Source organism: Phascolarctos cinereus, unplaced genomic scaffold (assembly GCF_003287225.1).
Source record: "Phascolarctos cinereus isolate Bilbo 61053 unplaced genomic scaffold, phaCin_HiC Scaffold_5;HRSCAF=322, whole genome shotgun sequence".
In the NCBI taxonomy this organism is placed as follows: Eukaryota; Metazoa; Chordata; class Mammalia; order Diprotodontia; family Phascolarctidae; genus Phascolarctos; species Phascolarctos cinereus.
The window spans coordinates 40,964,432-40,982,470 of record NW_027555958.1 but is presented as its reverse complement, the minus strand read 5'-3'; the positions used below and the strand labels follow the sequence as shown (position 1 = coordinate 40,982,470).

At 42.9% G+C, this 18,039-nt stretch overlaps 1 protein-coding gene across 3 annotated transcripts in view; it reads right to left on the bottom strand.

Moving 5' to 3' along the window:
• Window positions 1–18,039, bottom strand: part of AP2B1 (adaptor related protein complex 2 subunit beta 1) — a 123,152-nt gene that overhangs the window by 61,097 nt on the left and 44,016 nt on the right. For all 3 annotated transcript variants that reach the window (XM_021005958.2, XM_021005957.2, XM_021005959.2), the window contains 8 exons: window positions 16,644–16,834; window positions 14,643–14,864; window positions 14,047–14,167; window positions 13,810–13,905; window positions 10,824–10,939; window positions 9,141–9,306; window positions 8,251–8,349; window positions 2,715–2,974 (listed from right to left, as the gene is read on the bottom strand). In XM_021005958.2, the coding sequence (XP_020861617.1) occupies window positions 2,715–2,974; window positions 8,251–8,349; window positions 9,141–9,306; window positions 10,824–10,939; window positions 13,810–13,905; window positions 14,047–14,167; window positions 14,643–14,864; window positions 16,644–16,834 (1,271 nt within the window). The remainder of the gene's footprint in view (window positions 1–2,714; window positions 2,975–8,250; window positions 8,350–9,140; window positions 9,307–10,823; window positions 10,940–13,809; window positions 13,906–14,046; window positions 14,168–14,642; window positions 14,865–16,643; window positions 16,835–18,039) is intronic.

Below are 18,039 nucleotides of genomic sequence, written 5' to 3'. Positions count from 1 at the left end.
GAAAGTATACACAAATCCTACAGATCTGAAATGGAAAACTCAGAATAAGTATGGAGGTCTATGGTAGAAACTACTTCCAGATACAAAAATTTCTTTTAAAAAACCACACACACACACACACACACACACACACACACACTCTCTCTCTCTCTCTCTCTCTCTCTCTCTCTCTCTTAATGCACAAGAAATGGATTTGCATCAACAGCTCATTGGAAACAACAGTAAGGTTAACCCTAAAGCAATCTTTCAAAATGCTGAGATGTCCCTACATTAGACAAATATTTACCACCCCAACCCCACACCCTGGCAGAAAAGTATAGGGTACACTCAACAATACGTCTCTTATTCTACTTAAGTGGCAACCAAGATGAAATGACTACGAAAAATAAAAGAATTCCACCCAAAACACAACTCATCTAGTAATGAAGGTGTTTTAAACCCTTAGAAAAGACAGAACAGCATTTTCAGTGTGGTTTCATTTCACATCAGAGACAATAACACTTATTAATGACAAACTGCAAATTAATGCTGACGTCAGCAGTACTTCCAAAAGCATTCCATTAGCCACGGTTTTTTTTTTTAAGAGGAATCCTTTTGTGCCAACTAAACTCCTTGTAATAAAAGGCAGCCCAAGTGGTAGTAGCAACTCCAAATGATATCAGGGAAGGAATCATATAATAAATCATCAAACAACCAATTCAGAGATCTCAACCAAAAAAAAAAGATCTTTAAATAAGAGGTTTCCTTGAAAAATTTAAAGATTGGTTTTATTTCTTTCCTTATGCCCTAGAGAACATGTTCTTATAATGTTCCCCTTTATATCTGACAACCACTTAAAAAAAGAGACCTGGAATCCATAGGGGTTGCATATATCACAAAGTTAAGGGTGAAACAGGCTATCCATTTCTCCTTTGGTACTTTGGACAAAGCATGGAGTAAGAAAAATTAGCAAATTAGGCTTGCAACTGTGGCCAAGGCCCTTCAGGGCCCAGGGCACCTCTCAGAAGAGCCAGTCAGCTGCTGTTTCAGTAGAGGGATTTTCTCACTGGAAAGTTCCCCACACCAAGGAAACCACAGGTCCAGACATCCCCTAAATAAGGGCCTGGTACTGGGGATCAAACACCAAAGTGAGGCATCCCTGGTCCTCAGAAAACTTTGATTCTTGAAAATGTCACTTCACTTCTCTTTAGAAGGGGTTTAAAAAGTTCCTATTAGGGGTCACATTATCATTTTCATTAAAAGACTGACTGCTCCTTTTATTGTCAACAATAAAGCAATGAATTTCTATATTTTACCGCCATGTAACATTTTTAGAAAAGCCTTATTAATTTTAATGGCTTCTTCAGATACATCACTCATAAAGGCAAAATGCTACCCACAAACAGAGAAACGGAGGTAGAAAGGAAAGGCCACTACGCCCCATCAGAACCCAAGTCCCTGGTCAGAATCTCTGTCTACACAGCCTATTCACAGAGAGAGCTCTCTGAAGAAAGACCATCTGACTGACCACTGCTGATCTACTCTAATCACGAGAACTGTGGCCTGGCTACACAGTCACAAGAGGGGAATGAAGCCAGGCCAAGACCTGGAGGCCAACACTCCTTAGCCCTGCTCTTTCTCTGCCTTGACACAACCAGCAAATCCCTCCCAGAGCTGGGCTTCATTTTTCTTTTAGTAAAACAAACTGTCCCTGATACCTAACAACTACCAAAGGACGCTGTGAGGATAACTGAGGTGTTAACAGTACCTGATAACTAGAGTAAAACTTAGTGGTTTCTCATTTATCCTTCAGCACTCCCTCATCCCCTATATCCTTCCTTCCATCTCAGGTCTATTCTTCCTGTTTGAAATGCCCAGCTCAAGGTATTTTAAAGAGAATATTTTGAATTCCTAGCAGGCAACCCTTGGACATCAGTTTGAAAAGGCAGTGCTGGTACATCCCAAATTTTAGTGATTACAGAAGCTGCAAGGCTGAAATAACAGTAAATGGCATTTTTAAGTGTTGCTACAGGAAAAAAAAAGGTCTTGCACACACAACCAGCTGAGTGATGATAAATGAAGCCAACCCATTTTACTGAATTTGGCTTTTTTTTTAATAGACTGTAGAAGGACGGTCAGGAAATAATCTAGTTTTCAGGCAGACATTGGAATGTATAGACTCCAACTCTCCCTAAAGACAGCTCTTGATATAAATGCTTTATTATTAAATTGGGAAATCCAGTTCTCTGAAAACAGCCACAAGAGAGGGATTTCCATCAATCTGGACCAATCTTTTCCATGTCTGATACCAAAGCAGATAATGAAAACGTCTTACTAGGCTGACAGTTTAGAAATGTTATTTGTGACGGCCTTAACATCTCGTTTTTTATTTATAAAACAGCCCCAGAGCAGGGAACTGAAACGTAACGTGTTTTTTAAAGTTCCATTTTTCATCTAACTCTCCCAGCCACCCAACTCTGATAAGGAACCGAACCTGCCCAAGTATCTGGTAATCAGCAATAACCTTACTGTCAAAGACATTAAAGTTCCATCAATAATTACAAGCCCACAAACTCCAACCTACAACAGAATGAGAGCAGTAGTGCCTGGGAGCAGCCTACAGGAGTACACTACCATCACTGATAGCCAGCAGAGGGACTTCTTTTCCAGGAGACTCCCCTTCTGGCAGGGCAAAACCTGCCCCACTTAGCTGGATCTTTCTCCAAAGTGCTTACCTCCCATGATGAATGGGCAAGTGTTTTCGGTGGATCCCATGACTTCCCTCAACAAAAGCATTGGGAGGCTTATGATATACGGAGGCCAAAGAGCCGATGTGGCAGATGAGCTCGTCCAAGAGGGTGGGCTCAATCAGATCCGTCTCCTCAGAGATCAGGGGCTTTTCAGATAGGACTACTTCCTTGGCTGTCACAGGGTCCGTGGAGAGAAGACGCCAGTAGATATAGCCCCGGTCTCGAAGGTCAGGGTTATCAGAATCCTACAGACAAAGGAAGGAGTTCTTGTGGATTTTATCTGCAAAGAAAAACCCAAACTGCCTCATCTTGCACCACATGGATATATATGCACATATATGCACGATGCACCGTGTGGACGAAACGTAGCTTTTTCAAGACGATCATCTTATCCTTACTTAAAAAAAAAAAAAGCAGCTTTTAAAAGGGGCAGCTAGGTGGCGCAGTGGATAGAGCACCGGCCCTGGATTCAGGAGGACCTGAGTTCAAATCCGGCCTCAGACACATAACACTTACTAGCTGTGTGACCCTGGGCAAGTCACTTAACCCCATTGCCTAGCCAAAAAAAAAAAGTTTTACAACAGCTCTTATACGTCTTTTACTTAAATCTGTCTAAAGAATGTTTCCTTCTCAATTTCTGCTAACCCAGGTCAATCTTGACCTGCAATTTCTGGCACTGATTCTTTTAAAAGCACTTTGTGCAATGACAGAGTAAAATCATTTAACCTGGGATTGAGATTTATGCAAAGATCTCCCAAAATTTTCATCTTGTGAGAAGCAACATAGTTTAGTGTTAGAAGCACCTGAGACATTAACTCATGTGGACCTAGAGCACGCTCCTCCCTGTAGCTCAATTTGGAGGTCACTTCTCCAAACTCAATTATTTGAACCATGAAGGAAGCACAAAAGTCCTCTGAGCAGGGAAATACAATGTTCCAGTCTAGCCACTGAAGTTTCAGTCCTTTAGTCATGGAAGAGTCCCCATAGTCCTGACTTAAGAGTCTATTTTTGAAGAAGATCTGAACACAGCTAGTTGTGGATTCCTAGTCTGAAGAAGAATTTGAAGCAGAAACCAGAAATTTAGAGGTCAGGGAAAGAAATGGGGAGACGCGGATCATGAGACACATCTGACACCTGAGATAAAGGGAGTCTAGAATGTTACGAGGAGCAGAAACATGAACTAAGCCACAGGGAAGGGAGGGGGCACAGTATTTCAAGGCAGACATTCACACATGATGTCATCAAGTCTGAGCACATCACTGTGTACATCCCAGTGCAGACAAGTCCCAAAGCCCTACTTCCTCCCCGTCTTCTCGAATCCTTGCAATCCTGCTTCCATCCCCACCATCTGAGTCTTGACTGCTCCCTCAAAGAACAATTAATGATATCTTTTTTAAAAAATATTTTTATTGGTATCTTTTGCTTTTATATCACCTAGATTTCCTACCTTCCTCTTCCCCCTCCCAAAGAGCCATTTCTTGTAACAAAGAATTTTTTTCAAAAAAGAAAAAGAGAAAAAGAAATTTGGCAAAACTGACCAACACAGCAAAAAAACCCCCCAAAACTGACCTCTTCTCTCTCCCTTGTGGCCAACCCTGTTCTTTCTAATTTCTCAGCATTTCATTTGGATCATTTTGTGGTTACTGTTCTTTCCACTTCCATGGCCCCAGTTACCGTCTATGTTTTTTTCCTGCTCACTTACTTCACTCTTCATCATTTGACTTAAATCTTCCTATGCTCTTCAGGACTCTGCACTATCATTGGTTTAGCTATCCCACAACTGATGGCATCTATTTGTTGCTACCACAGAAAGTGTTGCTATAAAGATTCTGGGGTATGTGAAGGCTTTCTTTTCAACAAAAACTTTTTTGAAGTATATGCCTAATAGTAAATGCTAAGAAAAGGCCAGAGTGCTAAGAACTTAACAGATTATTAGTAACCTGGAAGAAAACAGTCTCAGTGGAGTGGTGGGATTGGAAGCCAGATGTCCAGGTATTGAGAAATGAGTAGGAGGTGAGAAAATGGAGGCAATAAGGACAAGTAACCCTTCTAGGACTTGGGCTCTAAAAGGAAGCAGATATAAGATGGCAGCTGAGGGAACAGGGAGGTCAAGTAAATGGGAAGGAAATGAGGCCAGAAGACAAGGAGAACAATTAGGAAAACAGGGAGGAGTGGAGTGACAAAAGGTCACAGTAAGGATGAGGTCTAGGAAGAATGAAGCAGAAAGAAAAATGAATGGATATGAGACTATTATCATGGAGGTGACAGTCATGGGAAGTAGCTCAAGTAACTCAATACTGACAGACAGACAGGATGCAGCAAGTGCCAGGTGGGTCAAATCAGCACCCCCATCTCACATGCCTGGGAGCTCAAGAGCCCTTGGAAGAACAGCCTCCTGAAAATACCAAAGCAGGGAAGCTAAATCCACCTCAATCGCAGAAGTTACTCCTTCAAAAAGGAGACAAAATGACCAGCAGATAACAATAAGGATCCGCTCTGATGGACTGAACCTCACAGAAGAAGAGAGTCTGGAAGTGACAGTGAGGAGCTAAGTTGTAGGCTGATGCTTCCTCCCAGTACAGCAGGTCAAGGAGCATAAGAAAAGGAGCCCCCAGCCTGTACAGGGTGGCTAGGATGTCACAACTTCTGGAGATAATCAGGTTTCCATGAACTACCAACCAGAGGCAGCTCAATGGGGCTGTGCACAGAGTGCTGTACCTGCAGTGGGAAGAGCCGAGTTCAAATCCAGCCTCAGACACTTAACTAGTTGTGTTAGCGGCTAGTATTAGTATTATTACTACCATCACCTGCCTTCTCCATACAGATAACTCCCAAATTTTATCTCCCAAGCCCCAAACCCACTTTCCCGATTACCAGTAAGAAATCTCTACCCAGATGTTCCAATCCAAGTCAAAACTAACACAATAAGAACTGAGCTTATCAGCTTTCCCACTAAACCTACTCCCTCCAACATGGTATGGTGGAGTGAGTGCTGGATCTGGAATCAGGAGAACCCTAGTCCTGTTGGAGGAGAAGCATGTGCTCAGCTGCCCTCTTCAAGCCCAACCCAAAAGCAAGAAAGGGCTTCCAGATGCTGATTTCCCATCACTCTGAACACTGCCTTCATGTGAGCATCCTCTTCACTGCCTTCCTACTCATCCAAAGACCATCCTGAATCAGGCTGAATGGAGATTTGGGATCAAAAGACAGATGCCTCTTGTGATCACAGGGTGCTACTAGGGATTCTGAGAACCAAGATTTAAATAGCAGACTAGTGAGCTCTGACTCCAGTTGGCTTTCCTTAGGACTCAAAGTTCATGGTTTCAAAACCAGAGAAATTCCAAAGCATACAGAAAAGGCAGACTTCACTGGACAGGACAGCTCTTTCTATTTCACTTCCATTAAGACAGCCTCCAAAATAAAAGCTAAAATAACAAGTAGTGCAGTGGGTAGAGAGTCCTGGGCCTGAGACAAGGAAGACCTGAATGACCCTGGGCACAGGGTCTATTGGCCTCAGCTTCCTCAACTATAAAATGAGGATAATATGTAAAGCATTTAACGTAGGGCCTGGAACACAGTAGGTGCTGTATAATTACTTAGACCCCTCCTTTCCCTTCTCCTTCCACTCCAGTGGAAGAAAGTGCTCGCTTTGTGTCTAGTCACAACTGTACGCTTTATTACCAAGTTCTCTAAAACAAGTAAATGAACATAAAAACAGGAAAAGATAAAATTCTTGGGGAACAGTCCCTAATTCAAAGTGGTTGGTTTTTTAAAATTTCTAACCAAAACTTTTAATTCTAATACCACATTAATTTGTCAACTTCTCTGATTATCAAGGAGCACAAAGGGCTTTGCACATATTTCACTTAATTCTTACCAATCCAGGGAAAACAGCAGGTCTAGTTTCCTGTGCTCACAGTGGTGTGCTAAAGGTTCTGATGGAGGGGGCAAGAGGATCCTGTGAGCCTTCCCTTTAATTCGTCACTCTCCCTCAACCTCGTCTGCTCTGTGCAGCTCAGAATCATGAGCTTCGAGCCTTGAGGTTGCCAAAAAGATGCCAAAGAGCTCATCAGAGGGGAGGGTGATCTCTATATATACTTCACCACATTATGTCTCCTTCTCGTTAATTAAAAAGACAGAAATGGTCAAGGTGATTAAAATAAACTGCAGAACAACATCACTTGGCACCAAATGTGACACAACCACCTGACAGCAGGTCTCGGAGCTCCAGTCACTGTTTCAGCAAAGGCTGAGTCTCTCAAGGCCTCTGCCAATCTTATGGTTCTACAATTCTGGAAACTCAGAATCAGGAAGTGGAAGATATTTGATTGAGCAAAGCCAATGCTCAATGACAGTTACCACCTTATTCCCAAGAATGTGGCTCCTCATAGAGGCAGCCTCCTGTAGCACATGACCCTGGAGCCACCCACCCACACTGGCAGTGTGACCCACTGTGCTCTAGGCAACTCTCTAAGACTCAAAAGTTGCAGAGAAAATTTTCCTCACCTGAGAGTTCCTTCTACCAATGAAATCATAAGTCTCTATCCTTATCTGTTCTACAAAGAAAGGAAGATGCTCAAGAGAGTGCAAAAAAAGGACTTCATATGTTATCAGGAACCCTCTAGACTGAGAACATGAAACAGGTAGACAGGAAAGACAATGTGCTGCTCCACAGGGCAGCACAAAGTCTAAAAACAACACCATGAACAAAGACAAAACTGGAAAGGGTAAAGTGAGCATCTGAAAGGTGGCAAAACCCACAAATCTCAAAGTGATTCTCTTTAGTCATTTGAGGATACAAAAAGATCCCAGACAATCACTCTCCTCCAAGAGCAGTTGTTCAAAGCTACAACAGTAGAAAAGAGATGTCTTAGATCCTTGCATTGCTGAGAATAGCTAAGTCTATCAAGGTTGGCCATTGCACAATATGGCTGTTACTGGGTACAGTGTTCTCCTGGTTCTGCTCACTTCCCTCAGTATCTGACACCCACTTTTGGGAGAGGGTAGAATACCAACTAACATCACAAAGTACCATAAACGCTGAGTGAGGGGAACATTTAGGAGTCAGAACAATGAATGAGAGGACACTCTTGCCAAAGTCCCATTTCTGGATCTGTCACCTGCTTTCAAAGAGACATTGGCTGAGTCACCTACTATGTCTACGTGATAATTTCATCTACAAAACAGGAACTGTGGTAACTCAGAAAGAGGCACTGTCAGATCCAGTCACCAAAATGCTCTTATGATAAAAGGAAAAAAAATTAAAGGCTATTTCATGAATATTTATAAATGTTTAATTGCCCATCAAGTCAATTCACAGACAGATAGCAGTAAATTACCCAAATTCAACAAATGTGGAAAACTTCCTTTATTTCATTATCAAGATACCCCTATGACACGTAAAGGCAGCATTCTCTTCAGGCTGAGGCCTCTCACAATGACCATTCCTTGGAGGGCATTCCATTATAGATGAGGAAACAGAAATAGCAAGTCAGCCCCTGTATTCATTCAGCATTCTTACCTGAGTCGCCAAGCTCAAGACCTGCTGGACCAGTTCCTGAGTTTCTGAGGGTTTCTTGAGAAACAGCTTCACTATTGCAGTGAGCAGGGTTAGCTGCACCTATAAGCACAGAAGTCAAAAAGGAGAAGGTAAATCAGGTCTTTGCACCAGCCCACAGCATTCGCAACAAAAAGGTGATCTTCTCCCCCATGAAGACAATGGGGAAGCTGGTGCCCTATGGAACTTGACTGATCCTGACTAATAGATAAGAGCTAAAATTCACCATTATGTGAAGTGGCATTTAAAGCACCTACCAACCTTTTGGGGTGCCAAAAATAGCGGCTTTGGTTTCCTGAGCCAGATAATTGATAATCTTTTTAGAAATGCATTATCGAGTGGTCCCTGACCAATTTCTAAATTATTTACTTCCAACCACAAGCTACTTAGCAGTTAGAGCTTTAGGAGACTATGGAAACAAGTAACCTTGTGACAAAAGCCAAGAGAGTGGAGACTTGTCAGGACTGAAGGCAGTTAGGGATGGCCTTCTGGTAAATTCAAGTAATAAACAGCTTAACTAAGAAGTTACTTGCCTAAAATGTGACTTATCTGAAGACGGTTTATTAAGGTTACCACAAATAGGTAATCTTCGTCAATTCCCCTACATAGCAGTTGGTTTAAAGGTCAGCAACAGAATTTTAATTATGCCTCTGAACTCTAAGTGATGGTGTAATGGTTTGCCAGGAATTAATGAGTACAACTCAAAAGTATACTGAAGTGTGGGAGAGAAACAATCACCTTGTGAGGTAATTATACCCATGTCAAATATGTTATATAGTGAGGAACCCCAGTGAAAACTCGTAGCCGAATCCCTCCATGAGAAGGACTCAGGGTACAGTAAAGAGAAAACTGACCTGGGTACTCTCATCATGGAAGCCCTCCAGGAAACTCTCCAGGAGCTCGTCTGCATTATCGATTCTCTCAGCATATTCTCCTACAATCCAGATCATGGCAGCTCGAGCGTCTGGCTCATCAAGGGAATCAAGGTTCTCACACAGAGTAGCAATGATACTTTCATACCTAACACAACAAAAACAGGTCTGATTACTAAAGGCAAACCCCAAACTTGCATTCAACAGTAAAGCCAGGTGAGATACTAGCACAAATGCACCATAAACCAAACTGCTGAAGCGAAATCATATGTATAAAAAACAACATAATCCACAAGATCTTATTTAAAACATCTTCTCAAATTGTCCTCTGCAGTATCTTACTAGGCAAAACACACACACACACACACACACACACACACACACACACACACACTTTCAGCAAGACCTAAAAAACCCTGAGGTATAAGGAAATATGACCTTTTATTTCTATAGAATTTTTCCTTCTTTAGATCAAAAAGAGCTTCCATTTTCTCAATTTATTTTCACATCACAATTATGAACTTGGGACGCTATTTCAGTGGATGCAGAAGAGAGGTTTTCAGCAGCTTCCTTAGAGCTCAAAGTTCTAAACCAGCCATGATCAGATGAGGAGCCAGGACCAAAGAGATTTTGTGGCTTCCTTTCACCCTAAGGGCTTCTCTTTCCCGAGAAATTCATGTCTTTTCCCCTTCACAATTCATCTCTTCTGTAGAAGAACAAATAAACCTAAGAGTGGCTTTTAGAGGTCCCCATGTCTACTCGTTTCTGTCACAGGAACCCCTCTCTTTGATAAAGATACTTCTGACCAGAGAATGTATCCTGGTGTGATACAAGTGCCCCGCCCCTGCCCCCCCCCCCCACATTTCCCAATGACATCAGCCTTGCTCCAAAGTCAAGAATGGCAGAATTTCTCTATCAATAACAGCAGTGGGAAAAAGCTAAGCCTCTATAACCCGACAAGATAAACACCTGCATTCTTCCCACAGTCACTTTCTGCAAAACTCTTTCAGGTTCTGGTAACCAGCCAGCTGCCTCACCACAAAATGTATCTCAACTAGTTGCTGAACTCACACTTGCTTACATCCCTTCAATACATGGCCCCACACATCGCATCAAGTCTGACCAGGAGCTGCATCATTAGGGAATAAAATGAATTTTTTGGAATACAAAACAACTGATTTTAGACTGAGGCTTTCAGTTCCTTGACTGCTTCCTAGAAACAACTTTACCTTAGCAGAAGCACCTCAACTTGTAAAGGATGTGGAACGGAAGGTGGATTTCTGCACCTTCTGGCTGGCAAACGCAGCACTGCTCCACAACAGGCCAGTCGGAGACAGTCAGATACATGATTATTACATGCTCACTGACTGTCCGCTGAGGGCTCCATATTTGAAAATATGCCATACAGTCATCTCCCTGGCTTTAACATGGCTTCAAATTCAGAAGAATCAAAGGTTATTGTAAATACTTATGCTGAACAGGCAATCCATGTGGATGTGACTATCACACCAACTTTTCAAAGAATAAAGCAAAGCAGACAGACACAGCAGTGACAGTTTCTAATAGAGCTGCCTTACAGGTCACTGTTTTTCCCCAAGGGCCTGAGGAGCAGATTTTAAGCAGTCTTCCTTCCTTCCTCCCTCCCTCCCTCCTCCTCCCACATACTTGTTGGGATATTTGCGGAAGATGTCCCTGATGACAACAATCGCCTCCTGAACCACATAGTTGACTTTAGTCTGGATAAGGTCCAGCAATGTGCTCACACAGCGCTCGGCAGATTGCTGGGAACAAGAACAAAAACGTGACAAGTCAGACAGACAGTCAGAAATCTGGTGTTCTACCCAGGAGGCATAAAGTATTGTCACCACTTGGTGAGCAATTTTCCAATGCATTAACCAGTAAAAAAAATTAAGACATAATTTGGCCAAGGTCTACCACAGTTTAGGCTGCTAAGAAACCAAATACTGAATGCACACTCAGCTTTTCAACTAGTCCTACAAGAAACATGTATCTCCCCTTCCTCCTTCCCCATTATACAATTTACCCTAGAACAATGTGCAAAGCAGAGATGGGATTGAGGGAAATCTGAGGACGTTACTAAAGAAAGACATTTTTAAGCTTTAGTGTCATCTCAACTGCAATCCTTGACAGGCCTGGGAACCTCGGGAAAGCACAGGCTCCTAAGCCCTACATTTGATCAGTAAAGTGGGGGTAAGCTCTCAGTCATTACAGCACTACACCTATTAACTTTATATTTTGCTGTCTGTCAACTGATACGTATTTGCGGTCTTCCCCACTAGAGAAAGGATACAGAGGAGGGACGGGCTTCCTTCTTTGTACTTTTATCTTTGGCACCTAGCATATAGTAGGCTCTTACTAGGTATCTGCTGATTTGATTAATACAGAAATAAAAATCATTACAGCAACTCTTGGGCTGTAGGCAAACGTGCAGTAAGAATAAGCACTGTGAAAATCAGTGACAGAAAGAAGCTGGCCAGGTGTGGCAAAGTATAGCAAAAAAAGAGGACTGACTTGGAGTCCAAGGACCTGGGATGAGTCCTGGCTCTGGCATTGCTCATCTGCGTCACCACTTTCCCTCCTTGTCTGTAAGATGGGGGAGCTGGCTCTGATGACCTCTGAGATCCTTCTGTCTCTATGACCAAGGGCTGCCGGCCCAGAGTCTATAGAAGGGGCACAAAGCATGGAGTGGAGGCTGCACAGGCCTTGACATGATGCCTTCCTTCACTTCTACCACTAAGTCTCTTTTTAGCTGAGACTGAAACTAAAAAGACCTTCAGGGTCACTTCCTCTGGATCTCATAACCTGTCAGAAACTTTAAGGCAGGCCCTTTCAATAGAAAGGCCCTTTTCCCCAAAGAATACTGAAGTTGTGATCTAATTCTCCAGTAACCCGTTTTATTGGTATCCTAAGCAAACACTAGGTCATCCAAGGTACACAGCACTGCACTCATATTACATGTTTAGGTAAATTTGCCTGTCACATCACTAGATTCAATTTTTATCCCATGAAATATGAACATATCTAATGGAAACCACAACTTTTTTTCCAAAACAATTCAAGCAAAACAGACACATCTTTATGGTTTATTTTCATCTTATTAAAAGTTAATATCCAGCATTTCCACTGTGCTGGTTAATAGACCCTTCTCTCACAAATGAGCCTAAATTTAAACCAGTAATCCACTCTTTATAATAGTCACAGAGAGCACTAGGAGAATACTGCCAGAGGGAAGGTCAACTGTGAGGCCCTCTAGTCCAAATGGGGACAATCACTGCAACTTCAACAGTTCCTATAAAAACAGCTTGAACGAGCTTTCTGGCCCTTGTTTCAGGCTATGGGGAAATCAGGGAGTTAAATCCTCCCCCTGATAAAAGAGTTTCCTCTAAGCGACTGAACACTAGGTAGAATCATTCTCATGGTCGTGTTCACCAGCCAATCTTGGCTAAGAAAGAATTAAATGACAAAAAATATTCAAGCACTGACATCTAGTTTCCTTGGAAAATCCATTCCTGTCAGGTACCATGAAAGCTGAAGTCCAATTTCTACGCAACCAACCAAAATTAACTCTAGCTTTTTGAAGAACATAATATGTAACAGCAATAGCCACTAGGAATTTGGATGGTCTAACAATGTGAGGCCTAGAAAATATTAATGTCGGAGTGAGGTGGTCAATTTTATATTATTTTTATAGAGAAGCTAACATACGGATCCTTACGAAGTACTGACTTTGATATGCATTGCCATGAACACAAACATCTACTACCACAGTACTTAATGGAATATCATTTACACACGTAGAGAATCTTACCAGGACCAACTGCATAATGGTAGCAGAGTATGATGAGGATACCCTAATATCCTCTAACTGACAAATTCTACACCTACACTAACAAAACCCCTGATAAAAAATCTTTATCTGAATAGCAGAAATGTGCGGTTTAACTCCTAGTCTAGAAGGTACAAAGTTTTAAGTTGGTACAACAGAAGAATAATTGTTATTATAATAATATGGTAGCTAACACTTAAATACTGTTTTAAGGTTTGCAAAGTGTTTTGTATTATATCATTTCATCCTGGCAGGTAGTACTATTATTATCCCCATTTTAGAAACAAAGAAACTGAGGCAGACAACAGTTAAGTGCCTTGCCTACAGTCACAGAACTAGTAAATGACTGGTGCCATATTTGAACTCAAGGGTTCCTGACTATGGGTCCAGTGCTCTCCATGCTATGACATCAGATGGCAAAATGGATACATGAGTTAGACTAACAGAGACAGGAAAAGAGCTCAGACTTACCTAACTCCAGCACCCTGATACAAATGCCAAGTCATATTTCCTCTAAATAATACATGAGGAGGATTTGTACATAAACATCTCTACCCTGAGCAGATAGACACAAAGAGCTCTTCTCCGATATGACGTGTTTCCTCCTAACCCCATGAGGTACCACTGGCTTCTCCCTAAAGCTATAGTTGAGCACGTTACAGCCAAAAGAGCACCTGAGAGGCCATTCCGGCCAACACTCCGTCCGATGCTCTGAGATGCACTACACCAAGCCAAACAGAAGAAATGAGGAGGAGAACACGCAGGTCTCATGACCTGGGCCCATGCCCAACAGCAGATACTTGCCTCAACTTTGATGGCACATCGGCCAATGGCTCGCACAGCCTTACGGACAAAATCAACATCCACCTCAGTTGCATACTCCTTTAGTTCTGCCAGGACCTATTAAAAAATCACAGGAGATTGAAAGTTATTAAGAACTCTCTGAAAGCAATTTCTTAGTATGTGTTTCTTCAACTCTAAAACTGAGTCTAATCCTAGAAAGATAACCTAGTATAAAAACAAGTCCTTTAGTGGTCTGACCTGGGCAATGTTGGCTTGGGAGGCCAAGCGGATCATGATGTCCAGCTTTTCCAGTTTGACATAGATAGGGTCGTTGTACTTCACAAAAAAGACTTTGATCTCTTGCTTTAAGATTTCAGGCCTGGGAAACAAAGGGAGAAACAGATAAGGCAAACAGACTTCCCGGGCATTTTTTTTCTTTCCACATTTTCAACTGTGGCTGTAGGATTGATATTTTCCCTCTACAAACATGGCTTTATTTGGCTCTCATCCACCTGTCATAGCTAATTCTGCTCGGTGGCCCAGTGGTATCTTCCTTCTGGGTAGACAATGACAACCACTCCCCTCCCCCACCTCTGAGCCAGACTGTAACATGGCCCGTAGTAAGCGAGCAGGCCCTGGCCAAGCAGCTAAAACAGGCCCATTTCCAAAGACGCAATGCTCTACAGCATGAGCAATGTGATCTCTTCATAGCTGAAGGAACATCTCAATATCAACTGTCTGTCCCTGATCTCTGAGCAAGATGGTCAAGTGAAGGACGTCTTCACACAAGGGCCTCTTACAGATGACCAATACCTGCATTGAGTCACGATGGCAACACATGAGAAGTCTCCCACCTTTTCTGTACAATGAGGTTGATGTTCCTCAGGGCGACATACTGCACCTCAGGCTCCCCAGACAGCAGAGTCACCAGCGGAGGAGCCAGCTTCCTCAGCAGCATGTTGTAGTAGTCAGAGTCCTTGGGCAGCAGCTCCAAGAACTTCATCAGGACTTTGACGGCCGACAGGACCACGGCCGAGTTGGCATGGGAGAGCCTGGGAGTCACCCGCTCACAGATGCTGCGAGAAAAAAAGAAGAAGGAAAATCAGGTCTTCCCCTTTCATTTCTTTTCCCAAACCCTTCTCCAGGGCTGTGAGTCAGAGTCCCATAACACAGGCATCAGGAATTAGAGATCAGAGAAATCAAAGCTTCTGCTTAGGTAAGACCAGGACCACCCAGGGCGGAAGCCTCATTCTCAGCAAGCTCAAGGAAGAGCGGGGGTCCAGAAGTTAAGAGAGGCAAAACAACAGGAAACCAGCCCAATCCAACACACTGGACGCTCACACCGTGTACCTTGCACGTTTCTTTGGTCTTTTTGCCTGCCCATATTAAAGAAGAGGGCCCTTCCTCATGACCCATCTCTCTTAGGCCTAAGAGAAGTCAAACTGATAGGCAAGCGGGTCAGGTTAGGATCTGCTTTCATAGTGAAGGAAATAAACCAGTCTGTGAATGAAGGTCGCATCGTGGAACCAAGGAAAAGCCCAGTTAAAAAAAGACCCATTGACACATCTCTGCACACACACATGGAATCTGCCTTAGATGATGGCAAAGAAATCTAGAATCAACTCCCAGCTGAAGGTTCTGCAAAAATTAGCATGATTTACACAGATCTAAGTCAGCTGCCCAACCCTGCTGCAGCTCAGGGCACAACACAAAGGGGTGATGTGATGGAACCTTAGAGGTCATGAGGAAATTGGAAATTATAGCTTTATTTTTCCCAGAAGGTATCACCTGCTATTTCAATGGTAAAACCAAAGAGCTAGCAGGACCCCAGCTGGACTCCCTTCAAGTCTAGCCCAGAAAGCAACCTTCCAGCCAGTGACAGCAGTGATACTGGGTTAGCTGGAGACTCCATCAGCCTCTGCAGCTGCCATCTTTGAACTTCTGAGAAGAACTAGCACACAGGGGCATAAAGACAGAAGGCACTGAAGAATACAAGCTGAACAGCAAGTTCTACAAGCATGGGTTTCATGTCACGCTACATGCACACCTAAAGAGAAATAAGATGTCCTTGTCCAGCTCTGAGAGCCAAATGGATCTGCATCCACAAAGTGGCCTGGAAAGCTGGTTCAGCAGCAACTGCTAGTCCCAACCCATGGTTAGCTCTTCAAACACACAGAACATCTCAAGGTCTAACTCAGAGCCACAGATATCTGCGGCTGATGAGAAAACAACACATTTTCTGCTCACTCACACCCCTCAAGGTGGAGGTACTTGTCTAGGACCCAGAATGTTGAATCCTTTAGGTGTGATTAAAGACCAACCATGGACTTAGCCTAGAAGATGGGAAGACACACCACAAACAGGTAGTCACACTGTCAGAGAGGATCTCCAGTCTCCCAGAAGATCAGAAATGAAATACGCAAGACAAGGAGATGGTGACGGCAATGTGGAATAGCAGCTCTGGAGTCTGAGTGCCAGGATTCAATTCCATTCTCTGACACCACTGGCCACAAGCTCCCTGGCCTCAGTTTGTTTTTAATCTATAAACTAGCCCCTGAACTTCCAGAAGAGGTCAACTGGGCTGTTGTAACCAGCACAAGCCTCTGGCGAACTCTTTTGTCTGGAACATTCTAATAATTAGCAATATCTAAATTTCCCTAAATCCAGAGATAAAATTCTGGGGAAAAGATGTCTTTCCAGGGCCACTGGAATTTAACGACCATTGAGTTGCACTTTCACAGCTTCATCAGAGTAATGAGGTCTTACTTGTGCACACAGACACTGAGACAAATTCATGAGTCCCATGCTTAGGAAGGGAATATTTCCCCCACCATGTTTTGGGTCAGGAGACTCACCTCTGAGCCTCCCGATCATCCTTGGGGTTGTAATTGGACAGGCAGTCCAAGATGAAGATCTGGCCCCATTCGGTGCACTCATTCAGGGCTGTTAACAGCTTATTAATGTTCTGAGGGTTCAAATCAAGCAGGTTGCTATTTGGATGAGACTCACTGATTTCTGACAAGGCTGCCACAGCATTAGCAACCACCTAGAAAAAAAAAAAGAGACAGAGAGATCTGGGTCACTAGAGAGAGTGCAGCTCAGGCCCTGTCTATCAAGCTGGTAGACCACTGTGTATACCGTGACCCCTAACTTTAACTGAACGTTCCACCTAAGTAGGAAGAAATAATTGGCAAATTACTCCAAAGTCATGATAAATCGTGGCTATTATGTACAGTTGACAGGAACAGTGAGTACAACTATCACCTGAAAAAAGCTTCCTTGCAGCCAGGCAATCTAGCATCAAAATAATCGAAAGCTCAGCACAGAATACTAGAAGATTAACACTTTTAAGTGAATTCAAGGTTGCTAATAAAAATTCTCTTTCATATGGTCAGAAGGATAACACTGCATATGTTGATAAAAAGTTCACTGCAATTCAAAGACAGGGACTCTGATCATTATTCACTGCCATGTAACGGACAGGATCCATTGATCAAGTCCTTTTAAACTCCATTAATTTTTCATACTCCCTCCTTCCTTGACCTTCAAGCCAAGAGGAATATACGCTCACCCTACCTTCCACCCCTATGTCTTGGTTGACTCCCCCCCCCCCAACCCCCAGGCACCTATGCCCAAAGTCAAGCCCTTTACTTTGAGGCCTAACTCAGATGCTGCCTCCTCCCCAAAAGCTGAAATGATTTTTCCCTCTTAGAATTCCTCCCAGCACTCTGGGCCTTTCCCTTACACTTATTATAGCCTCTAATAAAAACAGCTGGCATTTATATGGCGCTTTTGAGGCTTGCAAATCGCTTTACATGTGTGATCTTACTTGATCCTCACAATAACCCAGTGAAATAGAAGCTGCTATTATCTCCACTTTACAGATGAGGAAACTGGAGCAATAAGAGGTTAAGTGGCTTGCCCAGGGTTACAGAGCCAGGAAGTACGTGAGGCAGAATTTGAACTGAGGTCTTCCTAACTCCAGTCACTCTATCCACTGTGCCACACCAAGCTGTTCCTTTTATGAGTTATTTATACATCTTTTTTCCCTCCATTAGAGTTAAGAGATGATCTATATCATTGCCTCTTCGGTGCCTTGCACCTCTTAAATTCTTAGAAGACTCTACTTTAAATTTCCTCAGGTATATTAAGCATATTTTCAATTCAATTCTTTGCTAAAATCCCTAACCAGTAAGAAATGACAGATTAACCTAATTAAGGAAGAAAAAATACAAAATACTTGGATTATAA